Here is a 22676-nt window from a genome sequence, read left to right as displayed (position 1 = left end):
ACTCGTAATTTATCTACTTTATTCGTATTGTATATATTGATAAATATAATATATTATTAATTAAATCAATCAAAAACAATTTATCACTTTTGCTTATAAAATCACTTTTTTAGTTTTACTTTGTTAGTTTTTCCTTCACGTTTAGTACTTTTGCAGAGATTTCCTTTTCATCAATAGGATGTATTTTTAAATGTAATCTTAAAGATTAAAATTATGTATGAGTATGTTTATCACCGGTCGCTGTTATAAAATATTAAATTTTACCTGTAAATGATAATAGATTCATATCGATTGTGATTATTACGACAATTTTTGTAGTAATTTTAATTCACTAAAAATAAAAACTGAATAACTTAAAAAATTTCATCGGCAATATGCACATTCAAAAACAATTTAAATACAGTAAGTAAGTTAATTTCGGTTAAATTTTACTTTCATTTTGCATTTCATTATGCGATCAGTAACTCGTTTCTTGGTTTAAACTTCAGTTTTCTATAACGTGTTTAGACCCTTTTTTTTTGAAAAATTAAAACTAAGAAAAAATGAATAAACGTTTTAATTAAATGTTTTTTAAATTCCAAATTTCTTGAGTTTAATTCTTAAATTTTATAAGATTTAAGCATTACTTTTTCAAATTTATCGACTCTTTTTTGTTCTACTTCATTCGTAATCTATTCTCATACCTCTAGGTGTACTTTATTTTCTGTAAAACTACATCAATTATTTCATTATAGGACTTTCAGTTACATCTACTAATAAGAATTTCCTTCTACAACTATTTTCAACATGTCTTGTTTATATTTTATGAATTCAGTACCGTTGATATAAATAATGTGAGAATAAAAGTTTTAATTTATCGAAGGAGTTTTAATTTATTGAGGATTTATTGAATTCTTCATAAGACATCAAATTCCTTTTTTTAGCTTAGAATAAACAAAGACAAATAGATTAGCTCTAATCCCTTTTAGGAAATTTTGTAAGAAGGATGAGTATTTAACATGAAATATCAACTTTCTTGACCGCCTATAAGAAGCGGCTCGGTCAATCGGAATCAAATTTTATTTACCTTCTTTGGTTGCTGGGAATAATACGGGTGGTTAACAGACGGATGAAACACTGATAATAACTTCTGTCCGAAAATAAATTACAGACATGATTAGGATACTTTATAAAAAAATTCAACGATTCAAAAAACGGTTCTGTCATTTCAAGTAAGAATTACAGGCGGCTTGAGATTTCACCTGCGAAAAGTCCAGCGGTGGTATCTCTTGTAATACATAATTTATAGAAAAATAAAGAAAACCTAGTTTCTTTGGTAACCTAGATTCGAAGAATTGTTCAATTAAAGATATGCGCAAACTTTTACTGCAGCGAGAATTAATTCGAATGAATTTACCTACTACCCTATTCAATTTATAATATGAATAAGAAAAATGTATATTTATGTGTGTGTGTGTGTGTGTGTGTGTGTGCGCGCGCGCGCGCGCAATTTACCTTTTTTTAATTTGTGAATAAATTTTTTATTATGCTTTTAGTTTCTAAGAATTTCTTTCTTTTGTTGGTTAACATGACTTTTTTTTTTAATTAAGCTCATGAAATTCGTTAAATATGATTTTTTTTTCATTTAAATATTATTCTACTCATCCTAGGCTGTGTGTAAAAATATTTTTTTCCATCAGGAACAGTTAGGCTTACTCTCTGGCAAAATAAAAATAAGATCACGCCAAAATAAAGTTATAAAATCATACTACAATAAAACTGCGAACTGGTAACGCAGTAAAACATAAAAATTGAAACGAGAAAATGATGATATCTCTCGGAAAACGATAAATTTATCGATGAATAAGAAAAAATTCACCCGTAAAAAAATTAACAATGAATAAACCTGTAAATACAGATAATATGTAATAGAAGTGATATAAAAATTTATCAAATAAAAGTATTAGTATTGACTTGTAATTTACGATCAATAACGTAAACGAATGACAATGAACGATGATCCGATAATTAGAGTCCGGGGTTAAGCATAATTATTGACATCGACGTTGTATAAAATAAAAAAAATTATAATTAAAAAATGATTAGATTAAATGATAAATACGATATTTGTTATCAACGATTGCATTTAAAAAACCCACAAAAATGCTATAATAAAAACTAAAAAAAATGACCGATTCCCGTATTTATTACTTTAAATATAATATTTATAATAAGCAATTTATTATGATAATCGGCAGATCAAAAGGAATAGATATGCGACACTATCGGTGTAAAAGTAATTTTCCGCGCTGTGCGTAAATCAAATCGAAATTAATTGAACTTTTCAATACAAATATATTTTTTAAATTTATTTTTAATCGTCATTTTCATTCGTTTAAAATTATCAATCGTACGAATTACAGCAAACGGTGTACATTTTGATGTTCCTAATGTATTACCCTCGTAGCCTATACAAATTATTTTTTGTAGCATGATCGACTGTTGTTAGAAGTCTGCTTATACACGATCATGATACAGCATGAAGTAGGTAGGCCTCATCAGAAGAGACAACACGCTAGTATAGACGGACAGCGCGCCTGCCGGATAAATTCTGTACTGTGAGGCGCGTTCATTCTAGTCGCACCTCAGTCGGTCGGTGGATTTTGTGCCGTATGTTTCTTTTGTCAAAAGTGTGCCCGTCTTATCCTTCTGTCCGTGAATTAACCGTCGACAAACTGCTATCATTTTAGGCGACATCGTCACCATGTGGTCGTCTAAAAATAAGTGATTAGTTAATCGTATAAAAAGTATATCGCGTTTAATAATTTTCAATAATCGATCGATCACTTCATTCGGTTATAAGAAAATATATCGAATACAACGTAATTCGTACTACCTTAACCGCTGATAATATACATAACGTTTATAGTGTTTCTAATTAATCGCTTTAGATAAGTGTTAATATGGAGAATGGATCGTTGGAAGAAAACTCTGTCTCTATGTCGACGGAACAAATGCAACCGCCGCAGTACACAACAAATTATACGTAAGTTTAATTTCTTTTTACGTGCTTATAACTTTATTTATATTACTAAAATGAGATTAACAGTTCTTAAACGAACAAAATTTATTAATAATCGTTTTATACGTATGCAGTACAGACAAAACATATATCGTTAAATATTTTTAGTCTCTATAAATAATAATGTCTTTTTAATCTGATTAATTTCAGTGCAACATTAATAAATTCATATCGTAAAATAAAACGTTAAAACATATGCCTTAAATTTAACAACTTGAAAACGACGAATAAATATGTTTAAGTATGAATTTATATATATATAACCTATATATATATACCTTATATATATTGAATATATATATTTATATAAAACCTAAAATGTATTTCTTTAAAATATATTTAAAAAGATAATTTATTAAAGGTTTTAAAACGAGGGGGTTTTTAATGTTAAAAATTGTGAACTAGATGTGCGAGCTAGAATCATCAGTTTGCGTTTTTGTGCAAGTGCTATTAGAGTACGAGTATTTAATAACGCATCCGGTATCAAAGTATTGGGAAATAGTAAATTTATTTGCACCGTAATAATTTTGCTTTAAAAAATATTATCTTCGATTTTATAAAAGCAATTTTGTGCTTTGTAAATTAACGGGATGTTCTATGATATCCTATTTACCGCTTGAAAATGATTAATAAGTAAATATTAATGCCTTTTTTTTCAAACAGAATACTAACTTAAATTTCTACGTTCTAATATTTATTTATCTAAACGCTCTAATAAGAAATTAATGTCGATGTTACTGCTATATAAATATAGATAAGTTCTCATCAGATAGTTAGAAAACATTTTTGGTCTAATACCGATTAACGATTCTTTTTTTTCCTAATGTGTACGTTGCAATCTGTTCAACTAGTGAACAATATGCAACCCCACAGAGCCCAATAGAGACTGATATGTATAACAAGTAAATGAGGTGTTCTTTAACATATGACTTAATTTTCTAAAAAAAATCATATGTTTGGAAAAGCCGTTATAAGTGAATATTCTTATATAGGTTGTATATTGCTATTTATGGTTAGATTTAACGAATAATAGCAATTGTATTAGGTTATTTATGTATTAATTGAAGTACTCGTAAATCACAAAACTGAATTTCTTTATATTATTATTAGGCCTATGTCAGCGACTATGTGATTTGTGTATTCTTTTTTTATTAATTAGTTGTTAACCGATTTAATAAGAATATTTTTTTCTTTTAATTAACCGAGAATTATGTTGAAAAATGTATAAAGGAATCATATTTTGTATTCAGATATGAAATAATTTTATTTGTTTCACTTAGACTTATGAAAAAATAAAAAATAAAACAAAGTTAATTTGGACTATTTACCTGAATACAGAAATTTCTTTGTAATTTAGCTTTCTTTTTAATGATAATTGGTACGCTTTTATCCGAAAGAGAGAATAATAAATAAGATCGCAAGAAAATTGGGTATTCCTATCCGGTACCGGAGGGTTAATTTTGAAAGCCTGTCGGTTGTTTCGTCTACTTAATTACTTCTACTTCTACTTACGCCTACTTAATTATTTCGTTAACTTAATTATGCTTAAATGAGTGAACGGATCTCATTGAAAATTTTCATACCGTACCTGTATTACAAGTATCGAATAACTTGCGATTATCATTATTAAAATTAAAAATAAATTTATACTAAAAAAAAAAGGAGAAGTAGATCGTTTTAATTATCTGATAGGCTAAGGTGTGAAAATTGCAACCCAAAATATTTTCAGATTATGCTAAAGCTATATTTTCTAATATACTTTTTACAAAAGTACGATTTTTTTTTTACAAAAAATAGACAAATATAGGTAAAAAAAAAAATAATAAATTTAGAATGATGTATTACTAAAAAAGAAAAAATCCTAATAATCTTTAATAATGGCAGAAAGAATACCGCGTGTTACATTTCTAGTCTATTGTAAGCCAATAAGAATATATTTATTGATAATGTTTATTTCTTGTTTCATATAATATTTATTTTGGTCATGGATCACAATTTCTGACTCAAAGAATTCACCCCTAATAGTAACCAAAACTTTTTAAAAAAACTTTAAAAATAAATTTGAAAATAATATATTTATTTTTATTCCAGCGATATTCTTTACTCGAGTTTTAAGTTTAGAAATCATACGTATACATATTAAATTTATATTTTTATTAATAGTAAGTTACAAACAACTTACAGTTATAAACTTTTCGATTTCATGTAAAATATTTAAAAAATTGTAATTTTATATAAAATCCATACTTGTATTGTCGACGTCTTAAATCAGTTCATAATTTGCTTCATTTTGTAAAAAAAAAAATCAAATTTCTTAAATGTAAATTTTGTTTTTTACTTTTTTAAACCAATTATTCACCTGTATGAGTCATTATTTAAAAAAAAAGTGATTTAATGTTAAGAAAAAAGTTGCGAAAGAGTGTAGCGGATACTGTTTGCAGCAGCATAACGAACGCGAAAATCACCGACCAATTGCTTTCATATTTTCAGCATACATGCTTGTTATTCTAGGAAAGGTTTTAAGCTATAGATGGAGGCCCTAGCCGCCTTGAGAGTGAAGTATTTCTGTTAAAGTCTGTATCCATTAATTACTACAGTTACTAGTATTCTAGTGACTTAGTCTTAGTATACTAGTATTCTAGTTACTTAGTCTTCTGTGATTTAGTTTCTTTTTCAGGTATTTGTAGCCTGTATACTTTAAATGTTATTTATCAATATTATTCTCAACCATAAGGATAATGAACACAGCGGGAATCCAGGTTATTCTGGAAGGGCGAGCGAAGCGAGCACTGACTGACCGGCTAAATATGTTGCAATATGGAACAAAACTGATTCTTTTTCTAAGCAAACCCTTGATTGTTTTTATCAGATTTGAACCTAACGGCAGTTCAAATTCATATCTGTATATGGCTCGTGGCTTTCAAAATTTAATGTAAATTCTTTCTCTCTCTCTCTCTCTCTCTCTGTGTGTGTGTGTGTGTGTGTGTGTGTGTGTGTGTGTGTGTGTGTGTGTTATGTGTATGTGTGTGTATTTTTATTTTTATTTATTGTGATATACATACATTCTACAAAAACTTTTTACAGTATCTGTAATTACATTTATTTCTGATTTGTAAATATAACAGTTATCACTTTTGATAAACTTAGTTTCTTTTAGTTTAACTTAGTTTCTTTTTTCATGTATTTTGTATTTTATACATTTATAGTTAATGATAAAGTTTTAGATGTAAATTATTATATTTTATTCAATTTTGATATACTATTGTTTTTCACGGTGTTACAATATTAATTTAAATTATATTTTCAGTTTTATCTATTACTGATAAGTGTTATATGAGAATGTGTTTGTGTGTGTGTGTAAACGTTACGCGTTTATATAAATATATATATATTTATTTATTTGAATGACATAGGAAGTTAGTGGTTATTTTATTATTTTATTTTCCTGGTAATAATAATAAAATTAATATACGCTCTTCAATTCATTATCGTTTCGGGTTAACAGTTATTACAGGTCAGTTTATTAATTTATTTTATTCATATATATATTCATATATATATGAATACACACACGCGCGCGCGGCCATTTATGCATATACACACATTACTTTATTCATACGGGTACAGTATTTATTTTATCAGTTTGGCAATAATATTATGACCTTTTAAATATATGTAATAAACTTTACTTAAAACGAAGGAAATAGATAGATTTATTCTTAATATGTATTATATTGTGAGTTATCTAATGCTACAGTTATATGTAAAAGTTTGAGTTTTACATTAAGCCTAATCTGTCTTGACTGATTAAGAAGAAAAATGCTTTACTGCTTTTTTCTGTCTTGACTACCAAAAAATGTTTATTTAAATATTTTGGCTTATATATATATTGTTATTATATATTATTATAAATATATATATATATATATATATATATATATATATATAAAATATGCGATATGTAATATTTATCTAACTTTATTTTAATAAAAATGTTTCTTATTTTTTTGTCTTCTTTGTTGTGTGTTAGTAGCAGGCTTATTTGCCATTGTAGTTATGTCAACAATTCCTTATCTCTGTGTTTTTGTGACTTTAAAGTTAAAGTAGAAATCAATATTCAAATTGGTTTGATTCATGGTAGCTCAGATTTTTAAAAGTTAGTTTTTTTTGTATGTACAAAAAAATTACGTAATTTACATTGGTATACTGCACACTCATAATATAGGATAGGACTACATTGTTTAACGTTTGAAAAATAATTTGTTTTCCTTGTTGCATACCATTAATCGTTAATGCATACCATTTTTTTTTATTATAATATCTTCTACATTACAAAATAATGTACCCTATTAAACAAATAAGCACCATAAGAAATTTATTTAAATAAAATATACCTTTGTAAAATAAAATAAAATATTAATATAACTTTTAAACATAAAATAATTAAAAAAAAAAAATGAAATAAAAGCCATTAATATTCTATCTAGGCACTAACAAAAATTGTATATTTTTTAAATTATATGCAACCTGATCTTTTATTTCTTCTAACGAAGTAAACATGAGATTCAGGTCGTTTAAAAAACTGCCATTTCAATTTCGTGAAATACCTACCTTATGTGTCAATTGCTAACAATGCATTTTTTAGAACTGAACTGTGAAGATGTCTCTCCCACTTTCCCTTAAATTATCTTACCTTTAATAATGCTTACAAAAATATTACTGATTAGTTAAAAAAATTACAAGCCGTCAAAAACCGCTTATTAATCAGACATATCGTCTACCAGGTTTTCTATGTTCTGTATATTTTATGTTAGTATAATAAGAAATTTACATTTTGTTAACTTTCAGTGAGGTAGAAAAACAAATTTGGAGTGAATTTACCGATTTAGTTAGACTATTTAAATTTTTTACGTAGCTGATATTTGTTTACTGCGTAATGTGCTTTTTTATATTTTTGATTTTATATAAGGAATATATAAGTAGATTAGAAATTTATTCCACCTTTAAAAAAGAAAAAGTTTACTTGGTGAAAAGATAGATAGTTTATAATAAATAACTTACTAAAAAACAGGCGTAATTAGGTTCGAAAGAGGATACTGTTTTCAAAAAATTTAATACTAATAAATAAATACACAATCTTCAAAAAAGAATCTTTTCTAAAGATATGTATTTATTTACGGATATATCTGAACCTGAACCTGGTACCTATTACCTTAATAATTGTCTCAATTCGATTTCATACTAGGTTCTGAAAAACTTACTGTAAGTCAACCTCAGCGTAAACACTAATGTCAAGGTAATTGATGGATCTAAAAAATAAATAAATATATGAAGATATTTTTGAAATATTGACTAAAATTACATTTTATCGTTTGAGAAAGATTTTTAAAAATTATTTAAATGTTGAAAAAAACGATAAATGTTTAAAGGAAAACGATAATGGAAAACAATTTTTTTTTTTAAATAGTATAGATTTAAAAAAACTACCCAATAAAGTAAAAAGATAATTTTTTTCCATTCTTTAGTAAATTTCAATATTGGTGTCGAATAAAAAACAAATATCCAATAGTTTATTAACCTTTAATTTACTTACTAGTTTTATTTACTTCAAAGAATGATTTTATTCATTTTTTTTTTCTTTAATTAAAGACATAAACAAGACAACAATAAATATTTTCTTGTACTGAAAACTAACCGTTTACAATGCATCAGTGGCGAGAAACTTGCACGTTAAAAATACAAACTGAATGTCTCTGGAGTATGGAAATTTCTAATATTTTCTCCCTAGTTTTTGGACTAATTTTTTTTATGTTTACCTGGAAATAACAAAATAAAAACAGAAAAAAGTAATAATATCGTATTTCCTTTTATTGAAGTCAGTTATATTTCTTCACTGAAAATAATTTCATTCTATTTCAAAGAAGAACAATTTTAAATGAAAATAAAGGAACATTAAAAGATAATTTTGAACAAAAACAATATGTAAAAATGAAAGTTATTTATGTACAAAAGTGCTTCTGTAATTTTCATTTGCCGTTCGGTAAAAAACACTTGTAGCAGTTTCTGTAATACACTAAAAACGTAATAAAATTTAAATTTAAATACAGACTTAACATTTGTTATGCGAAAATTAATGTCACTGTTACAACTGTACGGGATATTTGATTCTAAGTATTAAAATAAATATTCAGTAGATAGTTAAAACTATGTGTGTATATTTCATGTACGTATATGCACGGTCATCTAATCTTTTAAACCTTGAATAATTTTTTATAAAAAATAATTACTTCTTAAAAACAAGATTATATATACAGCATATATTTTTTCTATACGCCTAAGGTATAATCGGAAAACATTATACATACATTATTTAAGTAATTAAAAGACGTTAACCACTTAATAAATCATCAAAGAAAAATTCATAATCGCTTCCCAGAGTTTATATATTTATATATAGCGATTGTTATCGGGTCTACGTTCTAATATTATTTTTAAAATTGCTTTTCGAACTGTTTTAACCCGGTTTATTAAATTTCCTCTAAAGCAATATAACAATTTATAACTTCAAATGGTTTTAATTTAAACTCTCTTTCTATATATGCAAAACTTCAGGTTTAATTGCAGTATTTCATCAGTTTTATTACTTAATTAATTTTATGATGTAAGAGATTACAAGTTTTAGTTTTTCACAATATACGTTTATTTTCTAATAAACAGAACTTTAGATGATAAATAATACTGCTTCAGCTGACTATTTTTAGGATGCTTTTTTAATTTAAAAAATTTCATTTTCATTCCAACGTTAGTTTTTATAAGATTGTTAAAAAGTTATGAAAATTAGATAGTAATTGTATCTATCAAATGAATTCATTTTTGTTAAATAATATTACAATTATTTTTTTACTTAACTTATTTAATTTTTTTTTATAACTTCAGTAAAACTATTACTTGAATAATAATTAATTTCATTTGGTTATTTTAATATCTAATAATTTTAAAAACTGCCCAATAAAGCAGTTTTATTACTGTGATTGTTACTGATAATAAATAAATACAAATTAAATAAAATATAAATTGCAGATTCTTGTACCTGTTCAGTTATGTGTCTTTTAATACTGATATAAATTTTTAATTACAATCTAATATTTTTAGAAAAATTAAATTTTATTTTCAAATTGCATCGCTTCAGAATAGTTTTTAAGTCATAGTACAGCGGTTTGTTTTGTCTAATTTTTGGTGAACTATTTCTGAGACAGAATCGTTAATTTTAATACAACTACTAAATTTATCGGGAACATCATAAATTACTTATTACTTTTTTAAAACAATAATTTCTGCAACGTTTGATACTATTTTTTTTCGCACAGCATATTAATAATCCTTGTGTAGATATGCTTGGTCGGAAGAAAATTTTAAGGAGATATAAAAACCGAAATTAAACTATAAACTTAAACAAAAAATAATATGTAAAACTGAAAAGTTATTTATGTATAAAAGCACTTTTATAAATTATCGGTTCGATAAAAAACCAAAAATTGCAGTAGCTCCTGAATTTTACGAAACAGTAGTGGTAGGGTAGTTAGTGAAATATTTAATCAAATTAAAAGTGTAATTAAGTAATATCGGTACTCAATAATATTTATTATTATAATTCAGTAATTGTAATTAGTTTGTTATACGAAAATCAATTTCACTGCTACAGGGATACAAAATATTAGATTCTAAGCATTAAAATAGATATTTAGTAGGTAGTTAAGAGTGACAACGTCAGCGTAAATATTTTGTATTTATTCGACACTATATAAAAATCCACAATAAAAAGTTTATTTCCGATCAAATAACAAATTTAAAGAACAAAATATTATTATTAAACTTTATTTTAGTTAATTTCGTTAAAATATCAGTCTCAATATTGTATTGCTTAAAAAACCACCTAAAAACTACTAACTTATTTAAATAGTGGTTTTATCAATTTTAATGCTTTAAAATAAAGATTTAGGAAATACAACTTAATCTTACACTCGAGTTGGGCTACTGCGAACCGTCTGACAGAAAATCAAGTTTTTTGATACGTCCATTGCAGAACAAACTTACGAATTACAAAAGCTGAAAGGGTATAGTACTTCTGCAGATTTCCACTTTTCTTATCTTGAATTCAGTGAGGTTTGGCTAAAACTAGCAAATTATCACCAAAAAAGAAAAAGTTCAAATGTTACATAAAAAAGAACGGTGAGAAAAAGAATAGCGTATACTAACAGGAGCGTAGTGCGATAATTCGCTTTATCCTATTTGCTTTCTAATTAGCGGGCAACCCTCGGGATATCATGATTCCCGAATTTGAACATTCAAAATTTAAAGCTAAAATTAAAAGCACTTAAAATTTAAAACATTTAAGATTGGTCTGTGCAATTTTACTGCACAGATTGGCCTGTGCAGTATTGCACAGACCAATCTTAAATGTTTTAACTTTTAAAATCGTCCAGTTTAAAGATACGATGTAATTGCTTACTTTCCCAATAAAAGAACCTACTATTACTTAAGGAAAACCCTCGTTCGTCGCAAGAGTTGTGTGAGCTATAGAACTATGTAACTGAAGTTATGAGGTTAACACGTTAACAACTATTAAGTTAGCGTAAGTGATACGTTAATTTTTTGATCGGGTAAAAAAAATGTTTGGTTATGAAATTTTAACTTTTGAATGATGATTGACATAAATTACAAATATTGCATATAAAACAGGGTAGAACTTATTTACATGGAAGCTGGGGTACATTTTATGCCTTATAATAAACTTTTTTTTTTTAAATTTGAGGTGAATAAATTATATAAATACATCGACTAACATAAGATTTTTATATTTAACTGTTAATAAACTGTAAAATAGTGTAACGTTTTCAAGAAATTTTTTATAACTTCATTAAGCCTACTTTGAATAGAGTAGTGCCTGTACATTTGGTATAGACATTAAATTTATCTGTTTTAAGTGAGATGAATTTATGATTACTGTCAACATTAATCTAAATTTAAATTAAAAAATTTAAATAACAAATTTTTAAACGTAGAAACTGCTCTAATGATGACAACAAATTTTAACCGAGCGTTATATTTAATAGTGGAGTTTTAAAATGTATTACTTCTTTATAAATGTAAAGAGTAAGTGTTAAAAAATTTTATTATAAAAACTTCTTACATCTTACATTCCTAATTTAGTAACAACTTTTGATTGCAGCGCTAATATATATTGTTGTACTGTCAACAATTTTTTTTTTTTTTTTGAAGGGTTGGCGATGGAGAAAAACGGTGATATATGTATTAACGAATCAACAATACCTGAAATGTAATTAAAAATCATTTTAACAAATAATATTGTTATTTCTAATAGAATTTTGAAAATAAAAACATTTTACTGCCGTAAATGCAGTAATCGATAGTACGTCATGACCCGGTACCCTTACCCTTATACACATAGAAAATAGAATTAAAATAGTAGCCTATTCGGTTTTTGTATCCGAGTAAACTCGTAATTATTCTTTTTTTTTACTCTCTACTTACATAAGAAAATAAGAAATATTGATAAGTTCAAGCAAAATAATGTGACCGTAGAATTTCCGTTCGTACTTTTAAACGAGTGTACGAGTATATAAACATACGTTAAAAAAATAATTACAGAAAAAATTATAGCAATTTTCTATATATAAGTAGCTTCAATTCGAGAACGATTACTACGTAATAAGTGGTCTAACGTTCAAAATGGCCAACGTAAATCAAAGGTTATATCAGAGCATGTAAGTATCCGTTATACGAACGTAAAAGTAGGATTTCTAAAAATTAAAGAAGTTTTTCTTAAAATATCCTTGTCACTTAAAACAATAATGCGGTACAACAATAATTATAAATTACCGTAATAACAAAAAATAATAATATGCGTTTTTTATGACAAAGCTCGTAAGAAAAAAAATGTATTAATCAAATCTGTTTTAAATTACATAAATATTATTATAAGTAAAAAATCTATCCTTTTCAAAGAAAAAATATACTTGCATACTTGCACTCGAGCATTTATTTTACATACCAAGATTTACAGAAAGAAATATTTAATATAATATTTATTTAAAATAATATAGCGGCTTCAAATAAACGAAGCACTTAAATGTAAAATATTTTAATTCTTTAAATTCTAACTTTTTGCCGAATTAAAAAAGCTACCATTAATTGTTTTATGCTTAATTTTGTGCAGAATTAGTAGGTTTAAATCTTAAAAAAACCTATTTTATTAAACCTTTATGGGAAATAATGTTAAATCTTTAAAAAATAGTGTACGCATAGTAAAACCCGTTCGCGAGAAAATACAAAGCCGAGAAACCTGAATCTTGTTAAATTAAAGAAAGGATTCATAAAACGTATAAATATACAACTTATGAACTTAAGGTAAAAAAACTTAAGGTAAATGTATTTTTGAAATACATTTCAAAAGTTTATGAATCGTAAAATGTTAATCTAACTTCTTTTTTTCACTTAATTAAGAAACCAATTTTATTTCTAGGAATGTTGCAATAATCCAGCATCTTCTTAATTATTTCCACTAAAATTCCTAATTTGACTCCTCAGGAAATTTTAATATTTTTCATTTTAATTTCTTTTGCGTATCTTAACTTTAGAATATATATTAAATTTCAAAATCTAAATTCTAACTGAGACTTAACTTAAATAAGTTATAAATTTAGAATTAAAATAATCGTGGTTTTTATCAATATTTTTTGCTCAGATCTATTGTTTAAATGTAATTCAATTTTTTTTTTTTTTGGTTATGCAAATTAATACCTAATAAAAAGTGTCATAACAACGACATTATGATCAGTACTATTTATGCCAATTACGATAATATTTAATGAAGCTATTAATTATTTTTTAACACGAATAAACCCCGTACTAACACATTGTAAATTATAGAATCAATACGTTTCATCGTGTATAAGCTGATTTAAAAGAAGTAGTCTATTCGGTAATAAAATTAAAAAAACAATTAACATTCTTTATTTGACATTTATTTTTTAATTTTCTGTCATTTACTTTTATTCGAGTAACCCGTATGTAATATGCAACTTAGCTTTTTATCAATAATGTCTCCAGTAGGTAAAACAGTAGGCAAATTGTCTGTTTATGGTTCGCAATATTTATAATTAAAAACTCGTAGACCTGTTAAGTTTGTACATATTTCTAAATTACAAAAAATTTAAGCCAGAAATTATAACTACACATAGATCAATCTGTTCTGAGCAAAGGTATTAATTCAACTCGATAGTGTTAACGGTTGAATTACTTTTTTGTTTTAAATCTTTGGAATAATGTGACAGAACGTGATGTAACTTCAAAATTATTAAAATTGAAGGCTACTTTCGAAATGAAATTGAATCATTTATGGGTTTCAATAATTTAAATATATATTTAAATAAATATATATATTTGTACAAATGGAAAATTTTACCACAAGTATTTTGAGAAATTTAAAAGTTTTTTTTTGACATGATGAGGCTCATAAATAATTAAATTAAAAAAATTTATGAAGTCATTGAATATCGTGAACAAATATCTCTTAAGGATTGTTTCTTTGAGATATTATAAAAATAAGTCAAAATAATTTTAGCTCTTATTCGATTTAAGATCAGCTACCATGAAAATAATTCTATGTATTATTATTAATCCTAATGTGTACACTGCACTGTGGGGGGGGGGATTGAACAAATCCTCCCCCCATGACCAGTAAGATGAGGATGATATGTATGACATGTAAATGATTTGTAGCCTAGTACTGCAGACTCAGGCCGACCATTCCTAAGATGTGTGGTTAATTGAGCTACAATCACCAAAGTACACCTGTATCCACTGTCTAGTATTCAGATCCGTATAAAAGTAACTAACTTTTATTAAGATTTGAACCTCAGAACCTTCGACTTCGAGAATCGGCTGTTAAACAAGTGATTTGCGACGACGAGTCACTAGACCAGCCCGGTGGGCTAAATTGATTTTATAAAAATGAATTTTCTCTATGTATAAAGATATCTTCAAGGTTTTGGCTACGAAAATGACGATTAGTTTAATAAAACTTTAAACTTATTGTTATAGTAGATTTTTGAAGACTAGAAACGTCTTATCGACTTGAAAATATAGCCATACTTTCGTTTATGTAGAAATATAGGCCGTACTTATAGATTAGTATGTTTGTCCGCGTTCCAAAAATATATTTTATTATTTATCATCAAAATCCACATTTTACTAGATAAAAAGTCCGATTTAAAATGTTAAAACGATTCTCTTTTTTACTTCGCAGTAAAAATAAAGAAGAACGTATTATGAACTTTTTGAATATGTGAATTCCAGTTTATTTGATCGATTTAACGGCTCTTCGAACTGTCTTCGACCGTAATTCTGGCCTGATGATCCACGGATGTAACAACCTGTAGGTACACTCAACCGCCTATAAGTCCAGGATTAAGAGAGTTGCTAGTATAAATAACGCCGGAATTTCGGAATATCATACCAAGCGATCAGATCGATTGACTGATTGTAGTGATGTCTTTTTATTAATATCATTTCATTTGTTCTTTTTTGTTTTTGTTATAACGGATTAATATCCTATAGTTAATCGACTTCATTCTAGTTTTCTAAGATAATTTTGATCCAAGACAGTAAATCTCCGTGCATATTATTTGATGTAATTTTCCAATCATCTTCCATATTTGAAAAAAAGTCGTAAAATACGTCAAAATTTGTCATTAGTTCTAAAAAATCTATGTTAAAAATGTTTTTATTTTGATTTGTAAAGTTGCAAAGAGTTTTTTTTGACAGAAACTATTTTGTTCAAAATTAAATATAACTTAATAAAATTTTGGTTTAATTTCATCATATATTAAGAAAATAAACCTGTACCATAATATTTTGATTTTGTCGCGATATGAAACTCTTTTTACCGATAAAAAATGTAGCTGTCTTCTGTAATTTATCCCATAAAATTTTTCATCGAAGAGCCTTACCGTAAACAAATATAATTAATTTTTTATCAAAAGCAGTATATTTTTTTGAAGATTTATAACATTCTTTATAGTTTTCTGTTATCATTTGTTTACTTCTTTATATAGAGTTTAATTTTCAAGTTTAAGCGTTGCAGTAGTCAAGTTTAGTGCTTTGGAGAACATAAACACGAAGAATATTTTTGAAAATATTCAAATTTCAAGTGATAAGACGGAAAATCTTTTTGTAGGTTCTGTCGATGTAGTTTTCAATTTTCTCTGGACTGTTGAAGCCTTTCTTTTTAGGTATACACCTCAAAATGCGACAGGATTTTTCAAAATGTGTTTAATGGAATTTAAAGTGTAATATTAATTTTGACTTCTCTGAACGAACGATTTGTTTTGTTTGCTTGTGTTTTTAGAGTATTTAAATTATCATATGTTATATTCAATTATAAGAAATATCTCATTTTATTTAACTTATGTAGAATATAAAGTACAGTATGCTATGATCGATCGAGTGTGAAACAATACTTCCAATTTTGTTTACATGTTATTGACTTGCGAATGAAATACGCCTGACGAGTTTATCTAAAACAAGGTTTCTAGTCAATTTATGCGTTTCGTTGGAAAAATATGAATTTGTTTTATTATAATATATAATTTACGGTAATTTGTATTAATAATTATTTAATGATATCTTTAAATATTTTAAATTTGTTAGCCCTTAGGTTGATCATTATTTAATTTGTAGAAGCAGTTTATAACAATTAATTAATGATATTTTAATGCAAATATATTATTACAGGTAGGGCAACAGAATTATATAAGAAATTGATTTTGATTTTTTGCTTATTAATTAAACAATTCATTCACATGTGATGAAGATTTCATTAATCTCAATTTTTTCTTTATTTTTAAAGTAGATGACCATACCTTATTTTTAGTTCTAAATAGAGGACGGATGAATGCATTACAAATATCGTAAAAATACAAATTTTTATACTTTTTTATTTATGTCCATTGGTTTCCTACGCTGACCTATATTCGATTTCTGTTGTTTTTGTCTCGCGATACACAAAATCTATCTTTATAAAGCTTTAACTTCATTTTTTTTCAAATCACGTTTACTATTTTTTAGTTAGAACCCTCAAAAACTATTAAAAGGAATCTGTCCCATTTCAGAATAATTCCTTAGTTTCTTTGTTTTACCGACAAAATCTCATCATAAAAATTAACAGTGCATTCTCAAAAGTGTATAACTTATGACTTTAAATAGCTACCGAACATTAATTTAACTCATATTTTTTGTGGCTATATAAATAGGTCATTACAATTCATATAAAAGTTAAATTTTAATTGAAACCTCAATAAAAAATAATTTTATTGAATTTTGATGGCCGGCTGGCAGTAACAAATTTTTATTTGTTAAATATAAACTGAAGTACCTAATATTTTATTATATTTAGCATTTAGCTGCAACAAAACTCTGTTCTAAAAAAATTACGTCATTATTTTTAGATTAATACTTCAGTTACTGGAATAAAATTTATTCTAGCATACCTTAAATATAATTTAACTGGGAATAGTAAAATAAATACTAATTTATGTAATGTATTGTTTTTTTACTAATTTTTTTTTTATCTAAATAATAAAATTTTTAATTTCAGAAAAATTAATTTGTGTTTTTTGGTTTATAGATATGCAGTTCTAAAAATATAGGTAATTTAAAGATTGAAAATGTCCACTGCAACTCTTTGTCAGAAGCACTATAAGATTTAATTAAATAATGTATATATATGCATACATATTACTAGAGCTAGTTTACTTTAGTTCATATACTCGAAAATCTTATCATTTAAAAACATGCGCAGTATAGCAAATTTTTTTATCATCTGCGCACAGCATTTTTTTTATTTACAACTCTACCGTTTTGAAAATCGTTGAAATTTATTTTCAGACATAACTATTATTATTTTTGTTTGTTTTTTTTTTGTATTACAAAACTATACATACAACGTAATCCAAAAAAAAAAATGAATTTCAAAAAAGGTTAACTAAAAGTTATCTTTTTCAGGATGTGTTTTAATATCTATCAAATTTTATGATAGAAATAGCTCAAATCTTACAATCTTGATTTATAAATAAATAAAACCTGTTAAAAAATTATAATTAAAAAAATAATTTTAATTATTCGCCGGGACCGTTTTACGCATTCTTTAAGGTTTCTGTGCAAATTGGTCTGTGTAACCATTCTTACTTAGTTTGACTTACTAAAATATAAAAAACCTTGATAATTATATTATTTTTTTGCTATATATAAATGTACATTATTAAATATACGTTTATCTAAAAATCGTTTATCTGGAAATAAAATTTGGAGTTAGGTTATCGTCTCTTATAAAATTGAATATAATGAATAATTCACGATTTGCAAAGGTAATGAGTACGTAGAATGACAGGTAACTTTTTAACAGGTTACTTTTTAACTACTGTGCTAAAATATTGAATTTATCATTTTATTAAAAATCGCTCGTGGAAAGTTTTAAAAACCATTAAATTAGAGTAAGCAAAGAATACAAAATATACTGAAGAAAAAACTGAAATGGAATGTAATAAAAACTAATGATACGAAATAAAATTATAGAATTACACATTTAATTACTGCCTGAACCGAAAAAAATTAATAAATTAAAATAATCACTTTTTTATACAATGTGAAACATAATTTATTGATTTTTCTAACACTAATAAATAATGTTGTTATCTATTACGCTTTTTAGACCAAAATTACGAGAACTATTTTTAAAAATCTCAGTTCTTAGTTTCGGTTAAGGATGGTTATTTGCTTATCATAAATATATACTACACGGATTAATAATTAATTATTATTATATTATTTACTGTGTGAATAAAATATGATGAAATAAAAGAAAATGCGTAAGCTGTAAGATACCACATAAAAATAAGGAACCTTTTACATACTATTTAATAGAATTAAATTCTTTTATAATTTTTGAAAGTAATCTTTGGCTTAATATTAAATATACTTATCCAAACACACCAAGCCTAAATATAGCCTACACATATATCCATATTTATGCCCGTAAAAAGCCTATATATTATATAAATATAAAACTTAAACAATGTAACCTTGAATAAATTATAGCAAAATTTATTATTTTTAAAATAAACATTAGAAAATAAAACACAAGCATTAAAAATATTTTATATGCCTATAATTTAAATTTTACTTCGTAAATATTATCTAACACACATATTTCTATTAATGAATTTTTTTCTTTACTCTTTGCTAGGTAAAAATCCAATTCGTTAATATCGTTTTAAGTTCTTTTAAGTAATTCAGTCGCGAAGTGGATATATTCTATACCTAATCAGTGATTAGAAATTTATTAAATTATAGTAGAAAAATACTAAATTTAATTTAAAAAGGAAGTAACGAACATTTTTATTAATCTATAATATTTGATTTAATGTTTATAATTTTCTTTTATTCTTACCACTTTTCTCATTGAGGCATAATATTAAATGTTGTAGATACAGTAGTCGTGGCTTCCATAAAAGAACAGTAATATTAAATTTCGTTCGGGCTAGTTAACTGTATTCAAATTTATGCTTAATGTAACAACGTATCTCGATTTGACTTCAGTACATAATAATATTATAAATTGACAAATCATTAAAATTTTTGTTTTCGTGTAAAAATCAGTTCTTTGAATGACGGAGGTGTAATACAAAAATTAATGAAAAGTTACTATACTACTAAAGCTTTAGTAAATTGTTTAAGTTAATGTTATCTAAGAATTTATTTATTTTAATTATCTTTTGATTATTAAGGAAGAGTTTTATGTAAAATTTTATTATCAATTAACATGATATTATATAATTAAAATTTTGATCTTTATTTTTATCGTCGCTACATTCATTATTTAATGTTATTTATTTTTATAAATATTTAAAACAACATTAATTAATATTATTAATGTTGCAAGCATGATAATATGACCATTATTAATTAATTATTTCAAAGTTGACGTAATGACTTTTGCGCTAGATCGTTATTAGGCAGATAATTTTATTACTGACATTAATGATTTAACTAACAATTTTAGTAATAATAATTATTATAATAAATGGTATTATTGATAAAAGGTTTCTTTTAATTATAATAATTCCGCTTAAAATTACTTCGGAATTTAACTCTAATTAATAAATTTAATTAATTTAACGTTTTAATAAAACCTACTTTGTTATCATTTTAGCAACAAATATTGTTTAATAATGTTTTTATTTTGATTTTAAATTGTATTTTATCGAATTAATATTTATTTCTAAAAAAAAAAAACGTTAGTTAATTTAAAGCTTGATATGATGAAATCAAATGGATATTTTATTTATTTTCTATAAGCTATATATGGTCAATCAGATTTTTGTATAATTTACTTTTATATATATATATATATATATATAAGCACACGAGTATTCAAATAATATATTACAGCAATAAATAAATCTATTTTCAATATTTTATTTTTTAAGTAATTTTAAATCAAGGCCATGAGAATTAAAAAAAATCTTACAGTTCTGCGCAAGAAAATCGACTTTTCATTATATATATATTTTTTTTTGAATAATTTTTTGCTCAAAAAATATACAAAACATAATTAAATGAAAAAAGTAAGAGTATTATTTTTTATTTAATATTAAAATTTATTTTCTGTTAATAAGAAAATGAAATTATTATAACCGTTATCAGATGAAAAATTAAAAATAACGAATAGACCTCAGATTGAGGTTATATTGTGTGTTGTCGACCTTAAATTGAGCGTAACTGAAGAACAATTCGACTAATCTCGTCAGATTTTCACATGCACAACTTCAGATACAGTATTATAGTATATCTAAATTTTAAAGAAATTGATCGAGTGGTTTTGGAGATTTTCGAGCCACAAATTATGTACATGGCCTATTTATACAAAAAATTACATTCTAAGTGAATAGTATTTTCTTTTCTACTCCTCATACCTAAAAACGTAAAGAAAATTCATTTTCACCTACAAATTCACCGTGCGATCGAAAGTAATACCGTTATTTTTTTTTTCGAAATGTCTAAGAAATCGTAAATTTAAGTGATCCAAAACTTATCTTGGGGTACCATACGGAATGTCATTAAGTGTGTGAATGAAGTGATCCATTCATGCAGAAATTTTTTAATTTTTTATACATTCTGGTCTGGTAAAACAGTCAGTTAACACAGTTCTTCGACTGAGAATTTCCCACTTTTCTAATTTAATTAATATTTAATTTGCAACCTTTCATAATAACTCAGTCAATTTTTGAAAATTTTACTGCACTAGTACATTTTATTAAACTCTTAGCGTACTACTTTAAAGTGTTGCAACTTAGTTTATTAAATTTGTTTTTTATTCTAAAATGTATATTTGATGCTTTCAGATATCTACCTTTTACCGCATAAAATTGACTTTCTTAGTTAATCTTTAAATGTTTTTCTTATTTTCTCCATCTTTTGTTATTTTAGTATAAAAGAAAATCTCCTGGTATAGTGAATCAGTTATCAATAATCAATAATAAAGTGAATCAGTGATCAATCAGTTATCATTATTTAGTTTTGTTATACTTGTATATACTATTGTTGTTGTAATCTGTAATATAGTGTCAGATTGGGAATAAAGGTTGAAAACGTCGTATAGCAAGTGATCTTGATCTAATATCACCAATATTACCAACTGCCTAACCCCATTAAAAAAATTATAAAGGGCCGAAAATAATAATAAATAAATAGACAATCCCTTAATTTTGGTTATACTGAAAATGTTCAGATTTATGAAGTTATTCATTAGAATTTCTTTACAATCTTTTCAAGAAAGAAAATCGTAGACATCAACGGTAAACATTAAGATAGAAAATTGTAGAAAATCAACGACGTAGAAGGGGTTTCAACGACCAAATAGAACTAAATAAAATCTAAATTGTTGAAATTATCTTTTTGTATTTATAATTTAAATTTGAATGAGGTTTGATACTTTTAAAGAGGTGTATTTTTTCATTTCCTGTAAAGTTTATCTCGGCGACCTGTTTCGACTATATCGTTTCTTCAGTTGTCTCTGTTGCATCTATCATAGGATATGCAATTTAGAACTTGGGTTAGTCATAAGCTGTAACGTGTATTTCAACCGTAATGATTCAAATGTTCCTACCAACATCAGCCGAAAAACCTTGTATGTATCTTATTTAATCGTTTAAATCTATTATTTGGCCTTCTTCAGTATAAGACTCTAAGCCGCCGTCATTATGAGAGTTATATAAACAAGTATCTAAAGATGTGTAATAATCAGACATCCACTTTTATACACACTAAAATGATGAAATTATGTAATTTCTTTATGAAATCAGTAATAACAAGAATTAATAATAGTTGCTAATAAACAATATTAATCAGTTAACTTTCAGAAAATTTAATGCCCTTAAGTTAATATTCTACATATGTTTGTAGATAAACTGCAATTTTTTGTGATAAAAAAAAATTGTATTAAAACTATTTAACAAATGAAGACATTGCTTTCATT

At 25.4% G+C, this 22676-nt stretch overlaps 1 protein-coding gene across 1 annotated transcript in view; it reads left to right on the top strand.

Moving 5' to 3' along the window:
• Positions 1–2645: 2645 nt before the first annotated feature.
• Positions 2646–22676, top strand: part of Sox15 (Sox box 15 transcription factor) — a 401070-nt gene continuing 381039 nt past the window's right edge. The window contains exon 1 of the mRNA XM_075367198.1: positions 2646–3025. Within this exon, the coding sequence (XP_075223313.1) occupies positions 2943–3025 (83 nt within the window). The 5' untranslated portion in view covers positions 2646–2942. The remainder of the gene's footprint in view (positions 3026–22676) is intronic.

The sequence above is a fragment of the Lycorma delicatula genome, chromosome 1, assembly GCF_047948215.1.
Source record: "Lycorma delicatula isolate Av1 chromosome 1, ASM4794821v1, whole genome shotgun sequence".
NCBI lineage: Eukaryota > Metazoa > Arthropoda > Insecta > Hemiptera > Fulgoridae > Lycorma > Lycorma delicatula.
This window is presented reverse-complemented; position numbering and strand designations above follow the sequence as displayed.